The 17,583-nt window shown below is 37.1% G+C and overlaps 1 protein-coding gene across 1 annotated transcript in view; it reads left to right on the top strand.

Moving 5' to 3' along the window:
• The window catches only part of ITGA1 (integrin alpha 1), a 79,579-nt gene that overhangs the window by 20,523 nt on the left and 41,473 nt on the right, over window positions 1-17,583 (top strand). The window contains exons 2-6 of the mRNA XM_014964944.1: window positions 8,003-8,123; window positions 11,012-11,124; window positions 12,096-12,184; window positions 12,278-12,392; window positions 13,046-13,173. Of these exons, the coding sequence (XP_014820430.1) occupies window positions 8,003-8,123; window positions 11,012-11,124; window positions 12,096-12,184; window positions 12,278-12,392; window positions 13,046-13,173 (566 nt within the window). The remainder of the gene's footprint in view (window positions 1-8,002; window positions 8,124-11,011; window positions 11,125-12,095; window positions 12,185-12,277; window positions 12,393-13,045; window positions 13,174-17,583) is intronic.

Below are 17,583 nucleotides of genomic sequence, written 5' to 3'. Positions count from 1 at the left end.
CCTGAAGCCTTGAGTGATTCGGTTGAGAGTGAGCCAATGATTATGCTCAGCATAAGGCGATGAAAGGCAGGAGTTTGTAGCCATTGTGAAGTAAAGAAATGGAAAAAGTTGCTGTTTCTCAGAAAGCCTTTATTGCCACCAGAGCATTGTCACTCAGATATTAGCCTTAAGACTGCTGACCTTTGAGAAAAATTGCTCAACAATCCCTGAAAATAATTGGGAGGAAAAATTAGCAAATAATGATACCAAGGCAGGAAGGAAAAAAAAAATTGCAATTGTCCTTCATCCGGGTAAGGAGATAGTAACATGAGTCTTCAGATAGGCATCAGATTTTGCATCAGTTCTTAGATTATCACATTTCCCAGAATGTTCAAAAGGAATTTCTATCCTGGGGTGTTTAGATGAGTGTTTTTGAGTCTGATGGAGTAGACTGATGAAGTCTAGACTGATAAGATAGGATGATTTTTTAAATTTTGTGTGTGTATGCATGCTATGGTTCAGGTTCTCTTAGAAGAAAATAGACTTTTTTATGTATGAATAACAGCATAGTGGCAATGTATCCACTCTCAGAAGTACGTTAATTTATCTGCAGTGTTTGGCAGTTTTCTCTGAGTTTTTGACGAAGTATTTTTAGCTTATTTTTCAAAGATGGCTTACTAGCTGGGAAGGGAAAACAGGTATAAAACATGGATTCAAAAGAAACTTAAAAATATGTAGACGTTTGCAATTCACATTTGAACACTGACAGGTAATAATTTACTCCATCTCACAGGACTGGCTCGTGTGATGAGTATTCAGTGCAGTCTTTTTTTTTAATCTTATATTAATATACTGAGATTATGAAAGGTGTGGGCCATGTTACATATTGCCCAAAGTCACCAGTATTCATGTTCTCAAGAATTTTGACAAGAGCAGACAGCAGAAAGCTTACTGCAGCAGCAGATCAGCTTGCAAAACTGGGATTCAGCATAACTGAGGAACTGGAAAGCTTGCAGAAAACCCGCTGAAACATCATACTTGAATCTTCATATCAATGTAGAGGAATTTTGTGCACAGTAAAACCTACAAGCCCATGTACAATTTTGGACAGTATTGTGAAGAGCACATTTTTCTTTAGGATAAAGAGTCCTTGTTTATTCACTTTTTGCATTAAATTAATCTCTGGCTCCTTTTTAAGCCTCTGGGTTTTATTTCAGAATATAACATATTCATTTTAATGGTCCTTTCTGTGTGAAATCTGAGTTAATTATAGATGACTATAAATATCTTCTGTCTTAAAAAAAAGGTTAAGAGATAAAGGGTCCTGGAGAGTTATAGATAAAGCTAGATGGTAGGAAACAAAAGTTATAGAGGGATGTTTAGGAGGCAACAGTCTTTGATAGCAAAAGAGGGTGGTGGGCCTAGAGGGAACACAAAGATTGTAGGCACTTGAATGGTATTAAGCGTTGATGGAAGAACTACATCCAAAAGATGGACTGGAGATCACTGGAGACAAGCTGAAACATTTTCTAGGAGTTGTTTCACTTCCATCAAGCTGCTAAATTTGCTAAGCCTCTGTATATCTCTGTAAGTCTGGTAGCTGACCTCACAAAGTTTTCTGTATGTGACTACATATTCTTAAGGCTTTTTCTCCCTTCTGTAAGGAACTGCAAAGTGCTAAGAATTGTGCCAATGAGAGGACTACTTTTCAGGCTTTGAACAAAACAGTTTTATTCTGATGAGTGTCAGATGAGTGGGGTACATATTCTTGGTCTCTCCTATTGTATTTCCAAAAGTTTTGTCTAATGCATTGTGTTACTCATTTGGGACCACATTACAAAGCGTTGATTCAGTATATTTTTTAGGCTTGACACCACATTAGAAAGCTATTTTCCAGTACAAATTATTCAATACAAAACCAGCAAAGGAAGTTTTATTTAATGGGTTGTACAAAGCATTTAATTGGTTTTGAAAAGTATGTGGCTACTGAATCTGGAACCACTTTCAAATATATATTTCTTTGTCTTTTGGGGATATTTATCTACTTTTAATAAGAAGTCTTTTTTTTTTTTAAATTATTTGGTCTTATTCCAGAAAGTCAGACTTTTGCTCTTCAAAGGTTAAAGATTAAAGAAAAAATGCTAGAGGCAAAATTATACAAAGGTTCTTTTGTAGCCCTGAAAAATAAAAGGCTTCATTTCAGCAGTACTGGAAAAGTTTTAGAAGTTGAAACTTCTTTTTTTTTTTAATATACAGCTTTATTTGAAATATGCTGATATTTAGCCAGCCAGAACTGAATGCAGCAGGAACTCCTGCCACAGCCTCCTTGGCCTTCCGCAATAAGGCCAGAGCACTGTGGCCCCTGAGCTCACAGATGGTGATTGTACCACGCCATCGTATTTTCTTCCACTTGAGATGTCTGTGACTAAATCTCTTTTCATAAAAGAAGACTGTATAATCTTGCAGTGACATTATCACAACTGAAGCAAAAAATTCTTCCATTTGCTGGACCAGCAAAGGATCCACTTTCACATACATGAGCCGTGATTTCACAAATAGCATTTTTATAGGTATGTCTTTGCAAGCAGATGCATGTTTAAACTTCGCTTGCTACCAGTCAGATGCAGTTGAGCCCTGAACCCAAATCCATTGCGTTGATGCAGCTGAAAGATCCAGCTTTCAGGAGGTTTTATTTGCTGAGGCTCAGTGCTGCACTTCCTGAAGGTCACAGCTTGTTCTCTGCTACTGGCTTGATTCCACCAAGCTGAGAGCAGCAGCACAGGCTTGCACATGTCAATATCCAGTGGTACCAATTTCCTCAAGTGAAGGAGTTTTCCCCTTGCAGAGGATGATATTATTTGCCCCCGCATTGAAAATAAGCTCTTGTGGGAGGCCAAGCCAATGCTCCCAGTCCTGCTCTCCTCACCAGGTGACTGTCACCAGCATCCCAAATGCTGCCTTTTATGCTGTTTGCTTCATACATTTTCTAAGATCCCAACGGTGGCAGGTAGTCTTTTGCAGTATCAGCATAAAATAAATTTAAAGGCAATCAGTTATTGCTTTATAAACTAGGACACTCTTCTTGATATCACTTAGCTTTCAGTTCATCTTGATCAGATGCACTCTTCTGTGTTGCTGTATTGCACTCCTGTGTTGTTTGCAGGGCTTTAAAAAAGCCTTACAACATCATACAACATCATTGGTTGTAATATGTGCTGTACAAGATGTTAAAGCAATTCTTTTTTCTTTTTCTTTTCTTTTCTAATTTTTTGCAAGTGGTCCAGGTATAGTAGAACTGCATAAAAAATTTTAAACTTATTTCAAACTTCAGCTTAAATTTCTCTATCCTCTTTTATTTTCCAGGGTAGAGACTGTCTGATTATTTTTTTTCTGCTGATAACTTTTTTTTTAGTTTCTCAGTATTTTCCAGTTGTGCATACTTTTGCAAGCCATTTCTAGTTGTTTTCTGTCCTCCTTGATTGTACTTAGACCTGCTTTGTTTAAGTCTCTTCTTGCAAAATGCGGAGGAATTAATAAGGACACCTGAAATGCTATAGCAGTAAGTGTGAAATGGAATACAAATAACACTTTGACCACATTCTAGTGGGGAGAGGTGTGTGGCCAATGTGCAAACCCTGTTCAATGCTAAGTGCAAATGTGTCTGTTCCCATTTTTGTAAAAAAAAGAAATTATTTCTCAGAATAACTGCCATTTATAAAGGTTGCAATTGTTATTTGCTACAGAGCATACACAGATAAAATACCCTGACTGAGTTTACTGTGTTCTCTCAGCTAAAGCAGTCTTTGTGATGTCATTCATTGTGGGTGATTTGTGGTGATCTATTTTTCATCAGTAAAGAGATAAGTATCTGTTCTAGGAAAACAAGGGTGCTTGTTCTGCAGTTCCCTGTTTGCAAAGGTTCAAGTGGCCAGGCAATATGCAGGTAGACAAGTGCCAGGGAAATCTACTTTTCCACAGTTTAGAGGCAGAACAACCAGGCAGACAGCACAAACGTTTGGTTAAAAGATCTCATTAAATGAAACAGAAAAAAATTTATTAGTGGCTACTGGACAAGTATGAGCTACTACTCTAGGTTCGTAATAGAAATAATATTTGGGTTGTTGTCTTGGTGACTGAGTGTTAACCTTTCACGTGTAGGTACAAACTGTGCTCAGCAAAGAATGCCGCGTGCATCAGCTAGTGCTGTCTCCTCGGTTTAAATTGGTAGTCAGTGGGACACTGTCCCAGGTTTTCTACAGTACCTCCTTTCTTGTACAACATGAAGTTAAAAGCCGGAACTTCAGCTTTATCCGTTGATAAACATTTAGATTCTGCATTTCTGATCGGTGCTTTGATCTATATTTTTAGTCATTCTGTTAACACAGCATGAAGTAATTAAAAATCATAAATTTACCTACATTGTGACTAAGTGTATAGTCTAATACTACGTACCTTACAAAAAATTTGTTTTCTCCTTAATCCCCATAACTCTCATAAGAATCCTTTCCAGTTTCTCTGTAGCTCTTCTTTTTCCACTGCTTCTGCCAGTAGTCTTTTTAATTTATATACACATTTGCTAGAAACAGATGAGAATGCGTGCATCTTGGACAGAAATTGGAAGTTTGGGAGTGTGCAAGCTAGATATTATTATTAATATAAAGTATTAATTTTCACAGTCACAGTCAGTGAAATTTTTAAATATTCTGAATCATCAGCTCCTGTACAATATTCTATATACTGAAAAATGAAACAAAATGCAAAAGCCAGGTTTCCATAAGTCAGTAGATTGTTGTTAGTTAACAGTATAATGTGGGTCACCATAAACTCCACTTGTCCATTTACCATCTGCCGATTTTAACATATCTTTGGCTAGTAAGATTTCCTTTTACAAAATCTGTGGAAAATGTAATAAGATATCTTTAAATCTGTTAATTATTTGTAAGTTAATTTTACACTGCTTATCATGGCCCTTACTTTTATGCAAAAACATTATGCTCATGATGTTTCATAGCACATGGAAGACACAGAAGGTCATGTAATACATTTGCATATTAAATTATGCCACACAGTTCATGTGTGAAGTGAAACTTCAAAGCATCTGATTTCTGGCTACAATAGAATGGGAAGATGAGAGAGCAAAAGGATGGCCATACTGGTTCAAGTCAAGACTGTGTTTTGCCCAGTATCATGTCTCAGGAGTACGTGTAAGCCAATAGCTAGAGACAAAAGATGACCGAGCAAGCATATATAATATTCCTCTTCCAGTTTCCAAGTATTTCCAGCTGAGGGGATTTCCTGAACCAGATGTGCATTCTGTATGGTTTGTAACCTGCAGTGGTTTTGTCTTCCATTAATTTATTCGGTTACCCATTGAATACATAACATTTAGTATCCAAAACGTCCTTTGTAGACAAGGTCTACAGGTCTATTCCCTGCTGTGTGGAGTCACCTCCTTTTTACTTCTGACCAGTATGACCTATGTAGCTTCTTTTGATTCCTCTAGGTTTATTTTTCTTTTAGAAGAACACTTATTATTATTGCTGGTTTTAATTTGACCTCACTCAGAAGCACAAGGATTTGGGGGGGTTAGTAGCAAATAGCTGGCATTTTTTTGTCTTCTAGTTTGCTTGGTATAGCATTTCACATTTTCAAACTTTCTGTTGCAGCTATGAGGATTGGAAGTGTATTCCTTAAAATTATGAGATTTGAGTATATTGCATAACAGATTCAGGAAACTTCAAGCCCATTTAGGATAGTGAATACACAGTAAAAATCACAGTAGTTGTCCTGAAGAAATTCCTTGTCTGTCAGAGAACAACGGAATGATGATAGAGGGTGTCGTGATACTGCGTACAGAGCACAGAGTGTACATGTAACCTTCAGTAGCTTTAGGAGTAAGTAAATGGGAAGAGATGAACTGGAATCTGTGACCTGTAATATTTTATATCATAATATGTTTCAAATATCATCGTAAGGTGAAAAACCCTATGCCTCTGAAGACCTCTAGAATGATGTTCTGTCCACCTTACTCAGGGGCTAAAGGAAACAGACCTCTGAAGAACTTTAAGAAGAAAGTCACCATGGATAGATTTTGCATCTATCTTTCTTCTCCAACTAAATAATGAACTTAGACACTTACTTTAGCAGGTGGTCTCATTAGAACCGTTTCATTGTCTAGGAGTTAGGTTGGAAGTCTAAATGACGTGATCTGAATCCCACCCATGGTGCCAAAAATAATTGTAACAATTATTTTTACTCTGAAATTTAACAAAAGAAAATTTGAACCATTGATAACTTGACCAAGTTTTTAAAAATCAATTTTGTTGATTTTACTTATGCTTTGATGACAGAGAGTAGGGAAGGAAAACACCTATTACACATGAACAGGCATGGCAGAATTTCTTTAAACATGAACATTTAAGGAAGACAAAAGATACATGAGTTACTTCTCTGACAAATTATTTCCTGTCAGAATCATCAGCCATGACCTTTTTCTTACTGCTTCCAGTCAACCTTCTCTGAGGAACAAAAGTAAACTTGGTTTTAATTTGTTCACTTCTTTATATTTCCTGACTCTGACTGGAAGAAGAAAAGCTAAAATAACACAAATGAAGCTTTTCCTCTTTTGCTGTCCAGTGAGACTGGAAACGCCTACCGAGTGATAAATAGTCTTTTGTGACAATTTTACTACATTAAGCAGGAAATAAGATGCTGAGAGAGAGGGATTAGCATTGACCACTTGGGAGCTTAATTATAGTAACAAGCTTTCTATGAGAATATCATCTTCTCAGGAGTAAGTAATACAGATGTATTTCAGTAACTGGAAGTTATTTAGATGCTTTGACATGCAGCAAGTATTATGAATTCGGGTATTTTTATGTAGCTGCTAAATGTCAGCAAATGAGCATGAAATGCTTCTTTGAAATTAAATTAGTTGTGTACAATTGTGTTTCTAAGTAGCCTTGATGTTCTACAAATTCAAGTAATTTGGCTCTTGTGTATTAAATACCCAGCTCTGCAGCAGCAGTCAGTGGTTGTTATTGAAACTGATTTCAACGGGACAAAGATGGAAGAGACTACTATAAGAAGTAAAAAATAAAGAAAATATTAAAGCCTTATTTTTATACATAAATAATAATTTTGGCTTCTTAATGAGCCTCTTTGTGGATTACAATTATCACTAAAAGCTGGAGTTTTCACCCTATTCACCTAATTTTTCTGAGACCTGCTATAAAGACATATTTTTACAGTATTTTTCCTGATGATGATCACTGAACTTTAGGGTATGGGAAATTACTCTGAAGAAGCATCTGCTGTCATGACTGATCTCATCATAGTCCAACAACACTGGTGTAGAACAACTTTTCCTGAGTGGATAAATGTTGGATTTCTGCAAATAGTCACATACAAGTACTTTTGAGATAACAGCATCTGTTTGCATTGAAAATTTATTCTGTTCTTTTCCGAATATGAAAGGTTGACAGGTACTCTAAAATAGAATTAAGATAAAACTATATGGGGTTTTTTCTCTAATATAGTCTAAAATTAAATACATCTGAAAGCTTTTCCTCGTTCTTTTCCTATGTGTGTCTTGTACAAAAAGTTGAGAATTATTTAATTCTGAAATTTATGAAAACATGAGAACTGCTAACTTGAATGATAGAAGGAACGTTTAAAGTTCTTACATTAGAAATGAGTGGAGTTAAAAGGAGTAGAAATAGCTAAAATTTTGTTTTATTTACTATTAAAGATAATAATGTTTTTCTAAATGTTATTTGAATCATGATTTACAAATGAATGATGGAATTTGCAAAATAGAAGTCCAGTTGCTAACATCTCTGAATTTAGCTGCATATGTATGTGTGAGGAAGTACATCGTAAATCTCTTACCAGCTGTGATAAATATGCCCAAAATGCAACCTTCAATTCCTGTCTTGTAACCTCAGTTAAGTCATGATTGAACCTTGATTTCTTAAAAGTCTTGTGTTTTATGTGTATTACTACATATTACTTTTTTTTAAAGCTCTCTTTCACCTCATCGACTCTTCCAATGTTGACGTGAAAAATGCAATGACCTTCAGCGGGCCTCTGGAAGACATGTTCGGGTACACAGTCCAACAGTATGAAAATGAGGAAGGGAAATGGTAAGCCTTTTTTCTTTTCTTACATGGAAACTCCAAATTATCAGGTTTTCAGTTACTCAGGTGCTATACTATTGTTTGTAAGTATGCCCCGTATATAAGGGTTGGATTCTGACGGTCGTATTTCTTAAACTAATGCACCATCCTAAGGACACCTGGAAAGATTGGGAGACTGGAAATTATATCTACATTTATTTCCTCAAAAACATAAATGAGTTCACAAAGTGGGTAAATTTCCTTGTTGATGAAGCTGATAAAGTTTTGTGTTATGCCTGAGCCCTCTTTTTCCATTTACTGATTAAAATAATTATTTATCTTTTCCTTGTGTTAATGTGATACTGTGGCAATGAAATTGTTCCTGTTTTGCCTAACTAATCTATACTATGCATTTTTTTAACTGGTGGAAAGATTTCCCTGTCAAAATATTCATTAATACGGTATTCTGCCTTCCCTTTTGAAAGGCTAATTCTGTCTTGCAATTGGTAATATATTTGCATTTGGGACTTGGAGCTTTCTTCTTAATCTGTCTTTTCCTTCTGGTTGTTTTCCTGATTTAGAAGATGCATTTTGGTGTGCTTATTCTTACTGGTTTCATTGCTTCTCGGTCTTTTAATAAACACCTACTGATTTTTTTCCCTTGTAAGAACAACAAACTTCATAGGCTAACCACCGGGCGGGAGGACTGAAATAACAATGGAATGGTGACAGGTTTGGGAATCCTGAGGCCTCCGTCATACTTTACAGGTTGCTCTGCTTTTTCCCAGAGCGCTGCCAGTAATTTGACAGTCTTGGTAAACCGAGGGACTCCCATGGGCAGCCGGGGACGAGAGGCACGTAGCTGGGTGGCAGCTGGGTCAGACTGTTCTGTGCTGCCTGAACAGTGGCTCCCGCAAGCACCGGGGCTGTCTGGCTCCCAGAGTCTGTCCACACTGCAACACAACATTCTCCATTAGCCGTAGAGGATGTTGGCGGAAATGAAATTGCAGAGTGTGCTTTTGTACATGCTAGATCTTGATTACCCAGGTTGTAGGATGTTTAAATATACATCTGCATGAGGGTCGTGGGAGACTGATAATGAACTTCTTTGAGCTAATTTTGACCTTCAGGAAACGGTATCCATTCTAGGAGCTGGGATTTTGCAAAGTAAGCTGTATCATTGTAAACTGTCCTGAAGCCTTTCAACAGCAAAAAATTATACGAGCTGGAAATGGCAACTCTTGCAGTAGCTGAAGGAAGACAGGAATCTAAACTGGTGTGACAGGTCTGAACATCTCTGAAATTAAACTCCAGAACTGCTCAACAATTGTCAAGCTTTCAAGCTGCTGTCAGTGTAGCAACATCCAGAGCAGGAAATCTGTGGGTTGACAGTTAAAAATAAATATGCAAAGCAGAGTAGTAGTGCTTTATCAACAGCTATAACTCTACCTAGGTACCACAGATAAAGCCTTTCAGCAGCGGATGTTCTGTAAACCTGACTGCGGTTGTTTCTCCATAAAACTGAGGTCCACTAAAAATAACCCTGTATAAAAAGACAAAAGAGACTTCCAGGCCACTTCTCTCTGTTCATGGGGCTTGCTTTTTCTGAGAAAAGAACAGTGTGGGGCATTATCATGCTAAGCATTGATTACCTCCCATGGGATATCAGGTACACTCAGCTTCTCTGCAGTTAAATGAAAGTCAAGGATGAGGGGCTGTGGTGCCTGCTTCTAAATTTTGGTATTCAAAATACATACATTATAGCATATAGTTTGAAAGAGCAGTCAGATCTGGTATGTAATTCGAGCATTTTATTTTGCTTGAGAATTAATTAATTTATTATTCATGAAAATATCTTAATGGGTCACAATGAGCTGTTCTGGTATGGGTTTTTTAGAAGCTGGATTGAATACTGGGTTTAAATTCTCCTTTCTGTCATTTTTAAATCTGTGGGCTACATTTTATCTATTATGTCATTCTATTCAAATATCTTCTGCCTGGACTTATTAATTTATGATTAAAGATTGAAATGGCTCTCTCAATAGTTCTTCACAATCATCTAAGTGACCAGGAGAAAATCTTACTGAACTATTACTCCTAATGGGAGGATTTCTGTTTCCAGTGTGTGTTGTGAATTCTAATTTAATCCAAGTTCTTCCTTACATATTTAATGGAGCTGGTTGTTATCTGCCGTGTAATGCTAGGCTATTTAGTGTACCTAATGAAGATCTGAGAGGAAAAAGAGTATCCATGTCAAAACAGCATTTCCTGCTGAAAACTGCATTTAGGAATGGATGCTATTTGTGGTGCTTACAAAGTACTATGTGAGAATAGTGATTTTTGATCACACCAAATTCTGAAAAGAAATGCAAAGCATAAAAATCCTTAACATTTTAAAAATGTGAAATTTCTTTCAATAACCCTTTTAATAACATTATTTTTCATTAATGACCAGTGTATTTTACACTGCTGGCTCACATTACTTCAGACTGAATTCTTCTTAGGCATGCTTGTGAGTCTTTCCTTTGGTCTTTCAGCATTGAAAATACATTTTCTTCTAAATACATTGAAGATCAACAAGGTATTAAATTAAACTGATATCTCCTTCTGTATTACTTTTAATACTTGCCATCCACCCAGAAATATTGCTTTTATTTTCCACTGGAAGGTTTTAAAATCTTATTCTATTGTTGAATTTGGTATATAGGCACATTTCATTTCTGTGTCCTTATTAAAGAGAAGACAGAATGGCTGCCTTTCCTTGTATCTGAACTAGTAAATAGGTGCATTTCTTGCTCTCCATCCTGTACTCTTTGTACAGAGTTTGCTGCAGCTGCACTCTCTGTAAGTTTTATTTGCTGACTTTTGTGCCTTTTAAGAAGCAACAAATTTCAAGTAACTTATTTCATTTGCAGGGTGCTTATTGGTTCACCTTTAGTTGGCCAACCTGAGAAAAGAACAGGAGATGTATACAAATGCCCTGTAGGAAGGGAGAGCCAATCACCCTGCATGAAACTGAACTTACCAGGTATGAAAGAATATATAGCTATGTCCCGTGGAGGAATAATAGAGGTCAGAACTTAGGAGCTTGTTAACTAATGAACATGCAGTAGAACTGTTTCTGTAGAGAAAATTTCTTTAGGACTCCAGAGATAAATGTGAAGGAAGTGGTGACTGTAACATCAAAAATAATTTTATTTAAAAGCTTCTTATAGTCCTATGGAAAACATGCTCATAATTTTAGAATGGGGACTTGGCTACTTAATCAAAACTTTCTTATGACTGGTATTAATTGACTGTGGTTGGCAGTCCTGGCCATGGAGCCAGAATGCCATGGAGCATAGATTCATGGATTACCCTTTCCAAAGCTCTCTGAAGCCAACAAGAGCCTTCATAATGCCATCAGTAATCTTTTGATGAGAACATAAATAGCCAGAGCCAAGCTGATGCATCTTAATACGATACAGGTAAGTATTAATTGTTTTCACGTCAAGAGATACAGAATGTGGACAAGAAGAGACTTCCTGTTAATATGAATTTCACCAAATGTACCTGTTTTGGTATTTTTTATCTCCTCTTTCCTCTTGAAAACCTTAAGGTCCATAATATAACACACCGGTAACGAATCTAAAAGCTATTAAGTCACATATAGCAAGCCAGGGTAAAAAATGAGTGTTTGTTTTCTAACTAACAAACTGTGTGAACAGTAATCCCTTGCTTTTATGACGTACTGTTATTTTTACTTTTTTTCTTTTTTTGCGGTTCAAGAAACTATTTGAGACAGCAACCCAGACAAATTTTCTGGGATAAAAGCCAGTCTCAGAAATTTTTCTTGATTGTTGCAATTGAAGAAGGAGGAGGAAGGGTGCTAAAATATTTGATGAAACCAATGTCAGTCTGGGTTTTATTTTAGAAGCTGGAAGCCCGATGCTAGGGGATATATACTTTAACATTTTGTTTTCATGTTCCCAAATACTTAGCATTTTAATCTATTTATAGCTTCTACTTCAGTTCCTAACGTTGTGGAAGTAAAAGAAAACATGACTCTTGGAACAACCTTAGTGACTAACCCAAAAGGAGGCTTTCTGGTAAGAAAGGACTTTTTGCCAATTTTAAAAGGAGTTTGTTTTTTTCCTCATGTGCCATAACAAAAGCATTTCACCCTTTTTCATTTTTTAAAGGCATGTGGACCACTTTATGCTTATAAATGTGGGCGTTTGCATTACACAACTGGAGTTTGCTCTAATGTCAGTTCCACTTTTGAAACTGTTGAGGCAATTGCTCCGTCTGTACAAGGTATGCATGCCACAGGAATTCTCTTGTGTGTCTGAAAATACAAAGACAAATGTATACACATAGGCATACCAAAAAGTATAAACTGCTTAACTTAGCTACCAGCATTACCAAGTTAAGTAAATGTTTTCATTGTCCGTATATAACCCAAATTCTTGCTACTTTTGGAATTTGTCTTGGTATAAACAATCATTAGAGTGCTATGTAACATCCAAACACGATCGCTAAAAATAGTTGCTTATGTTTTTTACTTATGGCCAAAAGACTTTTAAAATAATGACGGCATGTTAAGACCAAATACAAACCCAATTTCGAAATAGAGATAAAAATCTTAAAGATGTGGTCCTTTGGAAAAATCAAAGAGGAACAGATTGACATTGAAGAAGCTACGGGTCACTGGTAAATACTCCAATTATGTGATCTCCTAATGCCATTCTTAAATTTCTGCTTACAAGGAAGTGCCTTGCTGATAAAGGGAACAGAAGTGATGTAAAAAAAATGCAGAAGTTGATGAATGACTTGTTTGGCATCAAACACGTCAGTTCAACTCTACTGCAGAAGGATATGCATTTGTTACTAATCACAAAAGTAACTAGAGCTGTGAGATATATTTGATCCTTGTTAGTATCAATTCTTATGTGTAATTTGTGTTGCAGAGTGTAAAAGCCAGCTGGACATCGTCATAGTTCTTGATGGGTCCAATAGCATTTACCCATGGGAGAGTGTCACAGCCTTTCTAAACAGCCTTCTGAAAAACATGGATGTAGGTCCTCAGCAAACACAGGTAACATGGTAGATATTTCATGGTTGTTTAATTTGTGAGGGAATAAAGGATTTACAGGAAATGGGATCACATCATCATCTATGGACCTCTTCAATTGCAAGAATTTACGGCAATGGGATGCTAAAATAAAATAGCTGAAACCACAACTAAGTCAGTGTCTGCCACCAAGTAGTGATGTCAGAGAAGCTCTCCCTCCCCCATCACTCAGGCAGTCTGGAGAAACTGGCTTTCTAACCCAGAGACAAAAGTTAAGTGCACTAAGTGAGGCCATTTGAACGTTGTCCTTTCCCACTTCCTTCCTCTCCACAACCACTTCTTGTCTCCTTTTGTACTTCATAGCAAAAAGGTCATTTCTGCTCCTCTGAGGAGGGGGAGCAGAGTGATTCACACATGCGTGATTCACACAGGCTTTGATTATAAGTTTTTTTGGAGCAGCATTCAATATTTTGTACTGTGGAGCATTAAGCATACAGCTTTTAAACATTTGAAATCATAATTAACGAGTGGCTGTTAAGCTGCATGTTATTAATGGCAGAAGCTGCATTTGTATAATAAGTAAAGAGGGCCAAATTCCCAGCTGCTGTAAATCAGCGCAGTTCCACCAGAATTAATGGAGCTACAACCAACTACCCCAGCTGAGGATCTGACATATGTTTCACAGTCTGCTGAATAGAGTATGTAAATAGCAATTCCAGCAGAACTCAGGGAATGGGAAAACATGGGTGTTGGGATACATTTTAACACAACAAGCTTTATTAACAGCAAAGGAAGAAATCAGGTCTTCCTTTCATTTCTCCCTTTCCCCCTTCCCAAATCAAGGATTTTCTGGGATCCTGTACGGTATTTGATATGCTGCAGGCCAATACTGAGTGGTTCTGCTACTTCAGGTTACACTGTAAGAAGGGATAAAGGATACCTTTGTCTTCAGAGAGCATCCCTGTCATTTTCCAAGTTAATTGGGTTTGTGAGTTATCACCCAACTCCCATGAGGATTGCTGGCTGATACAATTACTACTTGTAAACTGTCAACTGTACAATCGTGTCCTGTTATCTTAAACATGCTATTCTTCCAGATATTGTGAGGAAGAAGGAAAAACACTTTGTTGAATTTAACAGAAAGTAAAAGAAAAATTAAAAATAAATTCTTCCTGCTCCCTTAAGCTGCTGCTTACTCAAACATGTGCCCTCTTGGGAAAATAGCAAGCCTGAACTTCCCAGTACGGGGCAACAGTTACAGGGAAATCATTGCTACCTTCTGCCCAAAGGGATTCATGGAAACAGTACACAAGGCAATCAACTCTACTGCACCCTCACCCCCCTTCCTCACCCTGAAATTCCTAAATTTTTACATTGCCACACCTCTGTTCTGTTTGTTTCTGGAATCCTGCCTTGTCTGTGCGGCTCAGTTCACACTCAAAAGGTTCCTTGCTGGCCTGAACTCCAGCAGCCTGCCATCTCCACCTACAAAATCCGTTCTGCCCACAATTTGGCACAGCTGCCCCTCTTCTCACACGTACACTTATTCACTTGAGAACGTCATCCTTGGCATCTGGTTGCTAAAGAGCAGAAACATTTGAGAGGGAGATAAGAACGGGATAAGAGGCAGAGAGACTGAAAAACTGGAAATGGAAGGTAAAAGCTAGTCAGAATGTTCTCAGTTCCTCTTACCTTCCCCCAATCCCCAGAAAAAATCTCATTGCTCTCCTCTTTTCCAAGTACCCTGCTTGGAAACCCTGGCACAGCCAAAGGTAGTAAGGAGTTTGTACCGTCTCTTCCACCCACACTGACTCCGTTCTCAGAAACTGTGTTTAAAGGTCTATTGAAAGGGTAAGAGGAGATATGACAGAGCAGACTTATTTCTCTCCACTTCTCTGGCAGCACAGAATAGAAACAAAGGAACAATTGTTTATTTTCTGTCTGTTTAAACTGATTTTCCCATGTTTCTCTTGCTGGGCACGTAGAAATCAGTGGACTTCCACTACTTCAGGTTGTTTTCCTCTTGCAGGGTAAAGGAATGAAGTGATTACAAAATAACTCCTTAGCAGCTTGGGTGTGACTTTTTCAAAACCATGTTTTGATTAGAGGCTTGTGAGATATTTTTTTCCACTTACCCACTCCATGAACAATGGTCATTAGATTTATGGTAAGTCAGAAGATAAATTCCTCACTGTCCCAAGTTGGCAAATTTGAAAGTGAAAGCCAGAAAATTCAGATGCAAAAAGCCAAAGTTGACAGTGTAATTTTTTCAGAAGTATTTCCTTCCCTTCCTCTTTCTGTTCTCCAGAAAATCCACACCACCATAGAGATGGTTAAACTGCATATCCTGAGCTTAGGGATAGAAGAAGTGAAGGGAAACTGGGGATAGAAAAGTGGAAAATGAGGAAGGAATTAAATGAGAAAAAAATAATTTACGTAGGAACAAAACATTTCTCCCAGCCTTATTCCGCTGCAAACCAAGATAGGTTTTGTTTTCTCTTTGTAAAACTTTTGTAGAGATAATTGTCTTTTTAATATGAGGGTGTTTTTTTTTTAATCTTGAAATGAGGATTACTCATACAGGTGAGGAATGTATTACCTTCTGTGGTAGAAGAATACCAAAATAGAAGGCAGGATACTTCAATTCTATCTTTAAAGCTGTGTTTGAATGGCCTTCAGAAATTTTCAGATGTGTTTTATTTTTTCATTATGATAGGACATAGGCAGTTATAGGTGTTTGGCCTGTACTTTATTATATCTCAAAAAGGACTGTGTCAGTGGACTAATAAGTCATGCCATCAATCATACCTTATGATCAGTTTTATCTCCAGAAGAAAGGAAGTGTATTAAAGAGGTATTAAAAAGATTCAGGATGAAGAAAGACCTTCATAATAGTTTATAGGTAATTGCCGTCTGAGCGCCTGGAACAAACAAAATGTAGCAGAATTAATTCGGTTTTGCTTCGAGTCAGGTATCTTCAGCAACCTCTGCATATGATAAAACGCATTATCCATTAGTGCTTCCCAAGGCATCTCTGTTTTTCTTTTATGTTAAATATGATTTAAGTACAACCAAAAATATTTCCAATTTTCCTCCACATCCCAGTGGTGAAAATCCTAACATACCATCTCCATGTACTAAGTATGTACTAAATTATTTTACTTTCTTTTCTTTGTTGTTGTTAGTTTTTACCAAATAAATTATCTTAATGTTTGGGAAAGCCAAAATGTGCTTTCCAAATAAGGGGCTGTATTCACTTAAGGAACAACAGTAAATAATTGCCCTCAGAAATGTTTTGTTCCAAAGTAGAACAGTCCTTTACTTGCCTGCTCCCTTGTACAACACTTTTTCACAGGAACTGGGGACAATTAAAGAATTATTCCCTTGTGTAATATAAAAGCCATGGAATGCTAGGGAAGGGAACATAAACTTAGGAATTACAAAGATGTTCGATAGATTATGGTCAGTAATGCTGGGAAAAATATTAGCTTTTCTGGAGTAAAGCAGAATTATGTCCTTCTGTTTAGTACCATTGCATTTTCCAGATTTAAATTAAACAAGCAAATCAAAACATACAACGCCTGTAGGTATCATTCTTAGATGCTTGCTGAAGTTATGCACTTTGAACTGGTTTATTGTCCCATAAAGGCACATTTGTATCCTGTAGATGTGTCATTTATAGTTTTCCATTAGATTAAAAGGCCGCAAAAGCTCAAACCTTCATTGCTATTTTATAGAATATAATTCTAATTTTACAAAGTGGAACTGATTCTGTGATCCTGTATTTTGTTGGTTCTGGGAAGCTCTTCGTTAACTCCTTTTTGAAGAATGGCTCATCTGTGATGCCACGTAATATGTAGAACATGATGATCAGTGGTTTCAAAGCTAGTGCTAAGGAAGGGTCCCACAGAACAATTGTATCCCATAAGATAACCACACGCCCCCCTTCCTTCCTGACTTACAAGGTATGCAACACAGTGCAGTTTTCCAGACTCAGATGTTCTTCCCATTCACTTCCTGAGAAGGAAATGCTCAAAATGTTTACTTGCTGTGATCATGTACAACATTTCCTTTCAAATAGGAAATGATACCACTCAATGTTCGCCTGTAATCTTTTTTAGGAAAACGACAGCACTAACATAGGTCTCTCAAATCATGAAAAACTAGCATATACTTTTCACCATGGCAGCAATGAATATTTCATTTAATCCTTGGTAGCAATGAAATCCTCAAAGCTGTAGATAAGAAGCCTGTGAGTTGTTCTGAATTCTTCAGAGGAAAGGCTGAGGGACTTCGGTGTTTTTAGTCTGGAGAAGACTAAGAGGGGATCTGATCAATGCTTATAAATACTTAAAGGGAGGGTGTCAAGAGGATGGAGACGGTCTTTCTTCAGCAGTGCCCAGTGAGAGGGCACAAACTTGAATATAATAAGTT

Source organism: Calidris pugnax, unplaced genomic scaffold (assembly GCF_001431845.1).
Source record: "Calidris pugnax isolate Ruff unplaced genomic scaffold, ASM143184v1 scaffold273, whole genome shotgun sequence".
In the NCBI taxonomy this organism is placed as follows: Eukaryota; Metazoa; Chordata; class Aves; order Charadriiformes; family Scolopacidae; genus Calidris; species Calidris pugnax.
This window is presented reverse-complemented; position numbering and strand designations above follow the sequence as displayed.